Source organism: Solanum tuberosum, unplaced genomic scaffold, assembly GCF_000226075.1.
Source record: "Solanum tuberosum cultivar DM 1-3 516 R44 unplaced genomic scaffold, SolTub_3.0 scf00051, whole genome shotgun sequence".
NCBI classification, from domain to species: Eukaryota; Viridiplantae; Streptophyta; class Magnoliopsida; order Solanales; family Solanaceae; genus Solanum; species Solanum tuberosum.
In genome coordinates, this window is record NW_006238978.1 from 923197 (window position 1) to 936739 (window position 13543).

General features: G+C 35.9%; 1 protein-coding gene across 2 annotated transcripts in view; it reads right to left on the reverse strand.

Moving 5' to 3' along the window:
• LOC102593646 (protein PXR1) overlaps positions 1-2222 on the reverse strand; it is a 3984-nt gene extending 1762 nt beyond the window's left edge. The window contains exons 1-3 of one of the 2 annotated variants that reach the window (XM_006344121.2): positions 2098-2222; positions 1907-2011; positions 501-556 (exon numbers count right to left, since the gene is read on the reverse strand). In XM_006344121.2, coding sequence (XP_006344183.1) covers positions 501-556; positions 1907-2011; positions 2098-2167 — 231 coding nt within the window. In that variant the 5' untranslated portion in view covers positions 2168-2222. The remainder of the gene's footprint in view (positions 1-500; positions 557-1906; positions 2012-2097) is intronic. The other variant, XM_006344122.2, reaches the window with a different exon arrangement.
• Positions 2223-13543: the final 11321 nt, after the last annotated feature.

Sequence of the window (13543 nt, forward strand, 5' to 3'; positions counted from 1 at the left end):
CTAGTATATATATATATATATATATATATATGAATAACTTGGTTTGTATCACATAGATTATCTATTTGCAATCAAAACATCCATGGTCCAACGAAGATTTCAGATATCATGACTGAAGAAAATGAAACATTAAGTCTTCTTTACATGACATACTTTTAAGCATCGACCTGTCACATTTTTAATGAAGACTCACTACAAGAATGACATAGGCTAGCTGAAAGCTCAAACCACACAGAAAACTATATCTAACTATAAATTCAAGCCAAACAAGAAGCAACCTATTCAGCACCAACTTGAACCAATACTAATTGAATACAGCTACAAATTAGTGCGAAGGATAAAAACTACATAAGCAGAGAACAAATATTTCTTCCATGACGTATAATACAGAGGAATCAAGTGAGGAAGAAGGACAAACTACTTGGAGGTTTATCGGCAGTAAATGGTTTAGCTTGAGAAACCTCTTTTCGAAATAAAAGAAAGATGTAGGTGTCACTCACCAACTTATCCTTATGTTTGTGGCTCTTGCTTTTGTGCTTTTCCCCCGGCTCCTTCTCTGAAGTAATATCAGTGAGTCAGTGTGTATATCATAGCTTCTAGCACCAAACCAGTAACATAAAGGGAAACCATTCAATTTAAGGGTACACATGTTCCTATGTAGAAAGAATACACGATAACATAAAATCAGAAATCCAACACTTAGTATAATAATCATACAAAATAATCTATAAAGCTATGCACAACATATCACGAGGAGTTGCACAAAACCATGAAGGGAAACCTAAGACTTCAAAGAACAGAGGTCAGTAATATCACACGATTCAGCCTTAGATACTTGTCTTCATTGGAAGAGATCGACTAAAATCTAATCACAACTCTATCTTCGGGACCTATGTAGCTCGAACTCTCACAACTAATACACTACTTTTGAAGGATCCAACACGCACCACACAACATTTTTGAAGAGTCTAAGCAACATAGTCTAAGACTATTAGTCACTCCGTCACCATGTAAAGAAGTTGAAAGATTCCTAGGGAACCCTCTAAACAATACTGCAAGGACCCTATCTCTATTTGAATAAAATGTGTACTGCAATCGCAGACCTTTTCAGTTATTAGAATAAGATATCCTAGCACACATCGGTACATTGGGTGTGACCTAGTGGTCAATGAAGTGAATTGAGAACCATAAAGTTTCAGGTTCAAATCCTAGTAGAGAAACAAACACTAAGTGATTTCTTCCCATCTAATCCTAGTCTTAGGAGCGGAGTTATATGGAACCTTGTTCCTGATGGGAGGTGGCAGGTACCCCGTGGAACTAGTCGAGGTGTGAACAAGTTGGCCCCGAGCATGGTTATAAAAAAAAACTCTAAGATCTTACAGTTCAGTAAATAGTACCATTCTAAGACAAAACTATCTCATGAGTTGGGATATCCCATCTTCTATATGGGATAGCTAATCCCACCGTTTTAGTACAAAACGGTTCCCGGGACTAATTAACACCCATAACCAAATGCGATATAAAATAATCGTGCATTCTATCCCCAGATTGTTATACCTTATTTCACCAACCTAACAACCCCTAACTATCTACTCCTACAAATAGGGAACAAGGAAGTTTCCTTTTTTTTTCTTTTTCCCTTTTTGTATGTGTTTGTGAGTATGCAGGCGTAATTTTTCACCTAGTTCCTCAACGAATGACAGGTCCTTACTCCTTATACTTAAAATAACAGGATTGTGGGAGCAGCAAAATACTTCCTCATTTCAATTTCAAACTCACTACACTAATTAAGCACAGCAAACCCTAACAACAGTAACAACACCCAAATACTTAATACTCAAATACCAATTGATTTACAAAATCCCTAAATTTTCAAACTAAAACTCAGTAAATTTCTCAACTTTACCTTCATTAGAACGGCGTTTCGATTTTTGTTTGTCCTTTCTAGATTTGTCTTTTCTGGGTTCTTCATCTCCTTTGATCTTCTGTTTTTTGCTTCTCCCTTCATCTGCTATATAAGCACAAACACACATATATATGAATATAAATTTGAGAAATTATCAGTTTGGTAGAGATGAAGAAAAGTGAAAAATTTGCCTTGGGGAGAAGAAGGCGAATTTCTCTTATGCTTAATCTTCTCCTCTTTCCTCTTCCTATCGCTACCCATTTTACAGAGAAACTTGTCTTCCTGTTTTGCTACTTAGCAAATTTGTTACTACAAGTACTGCTCTTGCTAATTTATGCGACACGATTGAAATTACAAGAATTTATATTTTTTTACTTAATTTTTAAATATATAAGGTATCAAATTTTAACAATGTTATATAAATTGATGCGAGAGTGTATTTGATATACAAAATAATCCTTAATATATCTGAATAAAGAAAGATTTCACATTCTTCCAAGCAAATTATATTTTTTATGAAAATACGTTAGGCGCTATGGTATAAAATTTTGTAAATTATTTACAAAAGTTTAACTTTAGTCTAATAATTTACTTGTACAGTTATGCAACTATTAAACCCAAATCTAACATTGTCTAAAAGATTATATTTGCGGTAAAATATAAGTCACATGCAGTAGCCTATTATTAAATGCCGATTTAAATTTCTTACGTATAAAAATAACATAAAATTAAAAACAAATTCGAAAAGTACTACAAAATCATTTTTCTTTTGGCATATTATTATTTTGAAATCGCCAAAATTGAATTCCGATTTTTCAAGTGTTAAAGGATATTTTTATTTTGTGTAACTTTTAAAAATAGGGACAAAATCTAAATGTTGACCTTAAAAAAAGAACATTTGTGTAAATATCTCTCCAATAGAAGTGGGTCGCACACAACCAAGCCCAAGTCACTAACTCATTGAATTCTTTACTATTGTTGTGTTGTGTTTTATTAGAGAGAAAAAGTTCATAATCAATTGTGTTGTTAGTTAAAATACGATGTTTGTTTTGATTGTAATAATTAATTTGATGTGATCGGATTGTTTCCATTTTTTTTTTCTTATTTTGACTTTGTTTATTAACTCGTAATCATATTTTATCCTTATCTTACCTTCTTATAATAGCTTTAGCCCAATACGCTACTTTTCTTGTAGGTTTATCCATTGTCGATGTGTGATATTATGTAACAACGGAAACAATACAATCAAGTTAAGCATCGTATTCATTAAAACTATATGGTCTGATATATACACCATATGATACAATATAATACGATACATTACAAAATAATATGTACCAACCATCCAAATGGAGTGTAAGCACATTTTGCCTGGAAGCAATTTCAGCTGTGTTTGTTCAAGATTTTCATAAAAGAGCCAACTTTGAGAAGATTACTAAAAGCCCCCAAAAGCTTCAAAGCAATTGATTTCCCCTGTGATTGCACATTATTTAGATATGAAGCAAGGATCTTTATCCCGTGACAGAGTCAGGAGCCAGGATTTTCACTAAAAACGTTTAAAATATGAAGAAGTAAACACATGAAGTAGCTAAAGGAATTCAACATGTACTATAAATACATAAAAAGTTATTTTAATCATGTATAAATAGTGTAGTTTTTCCTCCGCCCCACAAAAAACATTCAAATAATTAGTCTTCCAGCGTGGTTTCAAGGATCAGCTCGGAGATGACATAGTGTTTGAAATACTCACATGGCTCCCTGCCAAGTTTCTCATGAGACTCAAGTGTGTTTGTTAAGCTTGGAACACTTTGGTACGACACGATCCCAACTTTGTCAAGTCCCACATTGCTCGTATGCACGTGGTGCCTCCACCATCCACCTATTGTTTGGACTGTATATTCTTCCTTCTAAGCATCTATCATCTTTATAACATATGTTTTCGCCTAGATTTTCTTTACAACTCGCGCCTCTTTGTTATTTATACATAGAAAGGATCACTCACTATCTGCTGAAATCATTGCAATGACCTTGTTTGCTTTTATACAAGTTATTGAGTTTACTTATACAATGTCACCACAAGGAGATCAAAGCTCTGACCGTTCTCTATGAGTAACGGGATACAAAGAAATCATTTGGTGGAGCTAATGAAGGTACTGTAGGTGGTTGAGGTAATTAGTATGCTTCTTGAAGTGGTTGGTTGACGTTCATAGGGAACTCATTTGAATTCAGTACATTGGAATGATTTCCATTGTCAGGAAGTGATTAACCGTAACAAGTGCTGATCTGGTTTTCAGAAAGATTAAGAGAGAAATGGTGGAAGAAATAGGGGGACAAGGGACATCATGCCAATCGTTGTTCTCTCTTGTTAGCAACTCCGATCCCCATTATTGAATAGTTCTTGAGAGAACTGGACAGTTGGATGATGTTGTAGAGGTTAGAAGGTTGGTTATTACCCCAACCAAAGCATACTGTCTTCTGCTGACTATGGAGCTATCCAATAGAGTCCTCAAGAAGTATAAACATGTTTTAGATCGATTTTTGCAAGTTACTTTCATGGAGGAGGGCATGCATAACTTGAATTGGAAGGTTCGGACATACTATGCTGCTAATCACCAGAGAACTGCAATCTTCCAAAGGGTGAAAAGTATTCCGAGTAATGGATTTTATCTGTATGGTCGAAGGTACTCCTTTTTGGCGTTCTCAGCTAAACCAATTGAGGGATACAGTCGATATGTTGCTGACATGAGAAAGAAGGACATGAATATTTGTTCACCTTTTGGATCAAGTAAAAAAAAAACCACGCGAGGAGTAACTTCCTTCTCTAGACGTTCCAAAACAAAGCAGTGGCGGAGTGATAATTGCATCCGTAAGATTGTAGACCTCTCACCTCTTTAAAAATAGATTCTTGTTCAAACATTGGGAATGAGCTTCTCGAAGCTGTGAGTCAATACTGCCCGAACCTGAATGTTGCTGTATTAAAAAACTGTCCACTCAAGGAATTGCGGGTCTCTTTTCTTCAGCTGGTCATGTTTTAACAAAAGTAAAACTCCAGGCACTAAACTCTCTAGCTGTGAAATTGCAGTGACAAATCTAACTCGGTTTCAATTAGTGGTTGCAATGGAGACAGTGGTTTGGGTCTTCAAGTTATCTGAAGCTGTTTTGTGTCCGAAAAAATGCTTCCTTTCAGATAATGGATTGGTTGCTTGTGTCAAGGCTTCAGTTAGAGGAATGCAATATGATTACCGAGGCTGGATTTTTTGGCATAGTTTTGAACTGTGGTAAGAAACTGAAGACGCTTTCCTTGGTGAACTGCTTTGGTGTGAAACACTTAAACTATGCATTTCCTTTGGAATCTTTGGTTATTCGCAACTGTCTTGGAGTAGGGAATGTTACCATTGTTGTAGTAGGTAGACTGTGTCACAAACTGACTCATCTGGAGCTGTGTATCTAATTTTGTGGTGGTGAAATTAAGCGGGTGTGTCAGAGTTATGGACAAATCACTTTCAGCCATAGCAGATATGAGCAGCAGCAACTTAAGTCTGCAGGTCAAGCATCGCTCAACGAGAGTCAACTGTTTATAAGTCCAAATCAGACATTTGATTGTTACAGCAACCAGCGCCTACCACTTACAGTGCCAAATGTCTAGGCTTGTCTCTCTTTGGTCTACTATCAAAGACAACCTGGCATATTTTTGGCTTCATCAACTCGCACTTGATCATATCCAACCTGATTCCTGTTCGTACTGATCAACATTTCGCATACTTAGACTTCTTGCAATGGCATTCAGTGTATGGTTCTTTGTTGTAACTGAATGTCCTCTCTTGTTAGAGCTGTGCAACTAATTTGGTGGCGGTGAATTTAAGCGGGTGTGTCAATATTATGGACAAATTAGCTGAGCAGCATGGGGGATCTCTGGAGTCTCTGATCATAGATGGTTGCAGACATGTTACTGATGCAACCTTTAGTAGAAATTTCATACTCTTGTTGGTTGCTTAATGAACTCGATGTTTACAAGTGATTCAGGGATTGCAACTTTGGCCAGTGCTATACAGCTCCATTTGCAGATCATCTCACTGTCCTGTTGCCCTTTGGTGTCGGACAAAAGCTTATATTCTGAAGTTTTAGCAACTGAACCTCCTTAGACAGCCGCTCCATCAGGGACGGTCACGTCAACAGCCTTAGTACCGCCATCACAGTATGACTCAACCTCGAACTCGACGGCCTCACCAGCAGATAGGCTACGGAAACACTCATATCTGATACCAGACTGGTGAACAAAGAGATCATCACTGAACCATTTGACGGTTCCCTTAACCCTCTGTCCATTCGCACTCACAAACATAAATCCTAAAAACCCTTTGTGTGTTTCCTTTGGAATTGTCAGAAACAAAACACTCGCGAAGGCACATGCTTTTACTATTTGTGCAGTCCTTTCCCACTGCTTCAAGACTCAGATTGGTGACTCCGCACGAAGTGACTGTCAAAGAAGCCAGAGATTGCAGACCCTTAGCAGTACCCATAACCCAAAACCCCCTAAGAGATGGATAACCGCGGGCAATTGCTGATAGATCAACATTAGTAATACCACGAAAGGTGTTGCTCCCCCAAACTGATCAGAGCTTTCCAAGACCCCCACGGCTGGAAGTTCCAACTGCTAATATCTATAGCTTTCTTCCCTTCTAAATACCTAGTAAGGTATCCATCACACTCAACTTCAAGATCTTCAAGATCTTCAAGCTAACATTGTGAAGGTCCGAGTTTGGTAACAACATGACTTTCTTTTTTGTTATCTTGATTAATAAGCTCTTTAAAAGTGTTACCTTAAATTTGCAGGGCTGAATCAATTGGAAGACCAACACGTCTCCTTCAATTACAAGGTTACAGACAAATCAGTTGAGCTACACGGGGAATCTCTGGAGTCTCTGATCATAGATGGTTGCATACATGTTACTGATGCAACCTTTAGTAGAAATTTCAAACTCTTGCTGATCACTTAATGAACTCGATGTTTCCAAGTTATTCAGGGATTGCAACTTTGGCCAATGCTATACAGCTTCATTTTTTGCACATCATCTCAGTGTCCAGTTGCCCTTTGGTGTCGGACAAAAGCTTACCCTTCTTGCACGAGTTGGGGGTCAGGACCTTCACTGCATGAACATACAACACTGTCCCGGAATCAGCTCTAGTACTGTTGACGTGCTTGTAGAGCAACACTAGAGCTGTGATATCCTTTCCTAAGTAGGTTGTGGCTTAGACCCCGTGCAGTTTACAAGTTGGTCACTGTGAATATAGGGTGTAGCAACTTAAATTTGTCTAGTGAGTTTTTGAGATGAGAAAGAAAGACATGAACATATGTTCACCTTTTGGATCAAACAGTAACCCCACACGAGGAACAACTTCCTCCTCTAGACGTTCCAAAACACAAGAGTTGACGGTTTGACAATATAAAGTACTATTAGAGAGGATTTCATCTCCCTGTGATGACATTGATAGAAATCGAAAACATCAATAAAGGAAAGTAATTTACAAGTGGAAGTGCTTTTTATTTCTCAACCTTTAGTAGAAATTTCAAACTCTTGTTGGTCACTTAATGAACTCAATGTTTCCAAGTGATTCAAGGATTGCAACTTCGGCCAGTGCTGTATAGCTCCATTTGCAGATCATCTCACTGTCCTAATTTCAAACTCTTGTTGCTCACTTAATGAACGCGTCTGTTACTCCTAATTATTCTAATATAAACTTTACTCCATTAATCCTCCTAAACAATAGCAACAAACAGACTACTACCTCACAAATTAGCTAGTTGCCAACTAACATTGTAATTGAGATCCAAAAATTAATATACATACTTAGCAAGATTATTTGATTTTAGTAAAAACAATGGTAAGAGGTTTTTACTATTTTTCAGAACATTCAAGGAAGAAAATTATTTCAGTTTAATCATCACTAATTATATATCAATTAATTTACATAACCTCACAAAATTTTATTAGTTGATTATTTTTCAGTGAGACAAATATAATTGTATTAGCAATAGCCAATAAGCAATTATTCTTGAGATCAGAAATACATGTAAAAGATGAGATTTTCCATAATAGATATACTCTTTCCAGTTCAATCTTAACTGAAACTCTTAAGTTAGTTCGACTCTTCGAGTAGAGAATCTCTTGGTAGGGAACGTTCTCTATCTGGCACGAATATAGGATAGTCGGACACTAAAGGAGAATATTGAATTCACGAAATGTCTTTAAAGTGGATTGGTCTTTAGTATTTTGGCTTTGTAATATGCTGGTCTTTGATTTTTTCCCTTTAGCAACTCAACTTATGCCGGACATAACTTGGGGATATTATGATATTGAAAATATGTACTTGTGCCTCGCGAAAGTAGTTCATTTTACTAGCATAGTTAGTTTAGGCGATGATTAAAATGGAGGTGGATTCTTTATGGACTCCGAAATATACAGTAATGTGTGGTCTGATGCAGATTCTTGGTCATGATCAGGCGGAGTTGAATAAAATTGGACACTTGTAGAAGTTTTATTTACCTTGTTAAATGTCACAGTTTCGATTCTCTGCAACATATAAAATCTATCGTTGAAGTCTTGTTTTAATTTAACTTCTCCATTAGATTGGACAAGGAAATAATCCAATATATTTGTTGGTCATTTTCTTTGTGATACAGTCGATATGTTGATGAGATGAGAAAGAAGGACATGAATGTTTGTTCACCTTTTGGATCAAACATTAACCTCGAGGAACAACTTCCTCCTCTAGAGGTTCCAATACATAAGCGGTGGATGGTGTAATGCATCCGTAAGATTGTAGCTGATGAAAGGGTAGGAGATGAAATTGGCGATGCATCTGTGAACACTGGCTCTTCTAGTGCTGTGACATATATATTGTCAGAGATGAAATATGCATCAGATTTACGGATCCTGGAAATGATTTTGTTGATCTTTTGTACCACCATAGCATTGTATTGTGAGAAAATCTTGTCTCGATATTTTGTACCACCATAGAGAGTGATAAGTGCTATTGCCTTGAGATATTTTGATGATCTCCTCACAAGTGCAGGGACTTGGTCCTCTGCAGAGTATTCTTGTCCAGCGTCAAATGGTGTACAGTTGTAAAAGCTGTCTGCGTCAGAAAGTTGGTGAAGTTGCAGTGTACTTCACCAATCAGAAGCGACGAGGTTGTTTGTACGATGGATAATAATTCTTCTTGTCCAATATATTCTACATCAAAAACAAAAAATTACTCATTCATTCAAAACAAGATATTTCAAGCTTCAAAAACAGCAGGGACCTGATCGATTGCTTCAAGTGCTTCCTGTACCATCTGTTATGTTGTTTGCTTGTAATCGTGCTTAAAGTGTAGGAATCGTTTCGCTTATTAGAAACGTTTCAAGTGTGGGTGAATCAGTGCAAGAACCTAAGTTGTGAGTAACTTAGTGTCTTACATAAAAGTTTATATTGATCTGTTAGGATTAGTATAGTGGACAATGTTGTATCTGCTTAGGCTCGTCTAAGTGATAGGAGGTATTGCTTAGTGTGGAGATTAGTAGGTTAATCTCATTTTGTAAACTGATTTTACTTTTGCTTGAGAAGACTAGTAAAAGGCTGTTTGAAAATTCCCGTGAGACAGGTCGTGGTTTTACTCCCTTGAGCAGGGAGCTTTCCACGTAAAGTTGTTGTGCAATCTTTACTTTCAGCACTTTGTTTATTTTCTGTTATTGTAACTGTGCTGAGGACCTGGTCCCATCTAGACTAGTGGACGCATACATTCCAACAGAGAGAGTTTTGGGATTGATACTGAGGATTCCAGTTACTATTTGTGGCCTGTACTGCTTGCGATCCAGTCGTTTTTTGGGATATGTGTTGTGATATTGTTTGTGTAGGAGAAAGGAAAATTGAGATGGATTCGGTTGCTTTTGTAAGTTATGTTCAACAACCATGGGAGGAGTGTACCATTTATTTCAGAACTTGCGAATCCCCGACATCTGGCCAAAAATTCTAGGTTGAAATGCAGCACTCATCTCTCTTGGATCCTCTTTTGTCATGTCTTTTAAAAACAGAGGTATCATTTCCGGTGCCAGCTGACTTGGTTTGTCTCCACTATCTCTCGCCTGAAAGACAAACTGGTCTATTCTGGCTTCATCAACTCGCACTTGATCTTACCCAACTTGAATGTTGTTTTTGTACTGATTAACATTTCGCATACTAATCATTGATGCCACCAGTGATTAAGAGACAAACGGTGGAAGAATAGGGGGCCACAAGAGGCATATTTCATTCTTATGAAGTCAATTTCACCAAAGAAATTCAAGAATATGTGACAATGTGTGTATAGACACCAAATAGAAGCAAGTCAAAATCAAAACGCGAGGCTAATAATGCAGTGAAAGATGTAAAGGACAGTAAATCTTGTGCTAATAAGAAAATCCAAGATAGAAAAAAGTCCTTACATAGATAAAAACTACAAAAAATAGACTCATATATAACTAGTAAACTAAACAAAATCAGACGTTTGATTGTTACAACAACCGATGCCTACCACTTCTAGTGCCATCGGTCTTGGATCGTCTCTCTTTGGTCTACTATCAAAGACAACCTGGCCTATTTTTGGCTTCATCTACTCGCACTTGATCATATCCAACCTGAATCCTGTTTCGTACTGATTAACATTTCGCATACTTAGACTTCTTGCAATAGCATTCAGTGTCTGGTTCTTTGTTGTAGCTGAATGTCCCTCTTGTTCTCATTTCTTCAGCTATTTATGTTGATTAATAAGCACTTTAAAGGTGTTACCTTAAATTTTCAGGATTAAATCAATTTGAAGACCAAGATAATCTCCTTCAACAAGGTTGTGAGCAATCTTCCAACAAGAGATACTCGAGAGATCCAGCAGCTTGAGCAAACGCAAGAAGTCCACCATCAGAAACAAAACACTCGCGAAGGCACATGCTTTTAATATTTTTGCAGCCCTTTCCCACTGCTTCAAGACTCAGATCCATCAGAAACAAAACACTCTCGAAGGCACATGCTTTTAATATTTGTGCGGCCCTTTCCCACTGCTTCAAGACAGAACGGTGACTCCACACGAAGTGACTGTCAAAGAAGCCAGAGATTGCAGACCCTGAGCAGTACCCATAACCCAAAACCCCCTAAGAGATGGACAACCGTGGGCAATTGGAAGACCAACACATCTCCTTCAATTACACGGTTATAGACAAATCTGTTGAGCTACATGGGGAATCTCTGGAGTCTCTGATCATAGATGGTTGCATACATGTTACTGATGCAACCTTTAGTAGAAATTTCAAACTCCTGTTGCTCACTTAATGAACTCGATGTTTCCAAGTGATTCAAAGATTGCAACTTCGGCCAATGCTGTACAGCTCCATTTGCAGATCATCTCACTGTCCGGTTGCTCTTTGGTGTCGGACAAAAGCTTGCCCTTCTTGCACGAGTCGAAGGTCAGGACCTTGACTGCATGAACATACAACACTGTCCCGGAATCAGCTCTAGTACTGTTGACGTGCTTGTAGAGCAACACTAGAGCTGTGATATCCTTTCCTAAGCAGGTGGTGCTTTTTATTTCTCAATTACAAGTCCTTAAATAGATAAAAACTACTAATAACAGAACGCGTCTGTTACTCCTAATTATTCTAATATAAACTTACTCCACTAATTCTCCTAAACAATAGCAACAAACAAACTATTTTAATTTACATAGCATGATTATTGATTTTTAGTAAAAACAATGGTAAAAGGTTTTTACTATTTTTCAGCACCATTCAAGCAAGAAATTATTTCTGTTTAATCATCACTAATTATATATCAACTAGGTAATTAACCCGCCCGAAGCGCGCGGGCATAAATAATCTTTCTAAGCTTTTGAACAACCTTTCCAATAATCAACTGTTATAAGGAAAAAAAAAGTAAATTTTAGTAGGTTTTAAGAACATTTCAACACAAATTAAATGATTTGACATTATCACATATCTCAAGAATTTTAAATATATAATGAATGATTAAGAATATCTTAATTCATTTTTATCTTTTACGTAATTTATCATAATATATGTTTGATGATATAATTGTCCTATTAAAACTAAGTGATGTTTTAATGTAGCGATTAAACATATTTTTTTCTATTTTTTTACATGAAAAATATAGAACTAATAATGTTATGGTAAGAATAACTCCATATTAAAAACAAATTATTTAAAAGTTTTCGATAATCAATATTAGTTATAAATAAGTTAAGACCGTTAAAAATGTACACCACAACAACATAAATAATTTTTTTAGAGACAATCTACTTGTCTGAGGTCAAACGTTGACCACTTTTCGGTATTGTTACTTTGTTACTCTAACAAAATTTATAGAAGGAGAAAATAAATTTGAAACAACAGCAAAATAATATTGTTGACCCTTTTAGAAATTCATTATTCATTAAATTGCTGCTCTGAATGCCCTTCTAGATGCTTCATCAATGCAACTTTACAAACTTTTTCAGAAATATGTATGTATAATTGTTGCATTATGAAAGTACAAGTAGATCAAAATGTTGGATTCTAGATTAATGTTAAAGAAATATTCTCAAACATTAAAAAATTAAAAATGAGTCTAACCTAGATAACTCAAATGCTCACCAATGAGATAACTCAAACGCTCAGCAATGACTTGGGACATGAAGGACAACAAATCTATGTTAATAGACATATCTTTTGTAGCTTAAGATATTACTTTTATTTAGAACAAGTTTTGTTTTTTATTCTTCAAATTAAGCTTGCTAAAAATAGTCATAACTCACACCAAAAATATTTAGTAGAGCTGAATGAGAAGGAAAAAGAGAAAAACTATTAAAAGGACGAAAGCTTTGTCCATGTGAGATCATATACATACCAAACGAAAAATAATCAATACAATTTTAAGACGACAACAAAATAGCGAGAAAAAACATACATTAAAGGGAGTAAACTATGAGATATCCAATGATGATAACAAATCATTCTAACCAGGAAAGTTCTCATATTTTAAAATAACATACCTACAAAAAATTGACTAACACTTCAATCAACTTTCAATCGTTAAAGTACTCATAATATCGAGTGATAAAATTTACTAAAAATAGATAACAACAACATAAAAACAAAAAGTATGGGCATGCAAAGTTATTATTAACTCTAAGAGGATTTTCTAAAGAACACAAAATCTCATCCTTGTATGTGAAGAAATGACGTTGTTGATGAACCAATTAGAGATTAGTAAGAGTTTTTTTTATTGTACCTTCAACAATTCCAGTAGAGAAAACTTGCGCGAATACTCAATTAATGTTTGTTATTTAATATATACGAACAAATACTTATAACAATAATGTTGTAGAAATATAAACAACAAAATTTAAAGCATGTACTACAAAAATAACAATTAATAATATAAGCATAAATTAATGACTATAAAAACATACCAGGATCTATAACAATAGAATGAAACAGAATCGAAAACATCGAGCCCACCGAATGCACAGTGTCCTCTTAAGGAAATTATTCCCCCCTAGTACCCGAGATTTAAAGAAATAGATCTTCTCAGGAAAGAACAATTCTATTCACCAGTGTATTGATACAAAAAA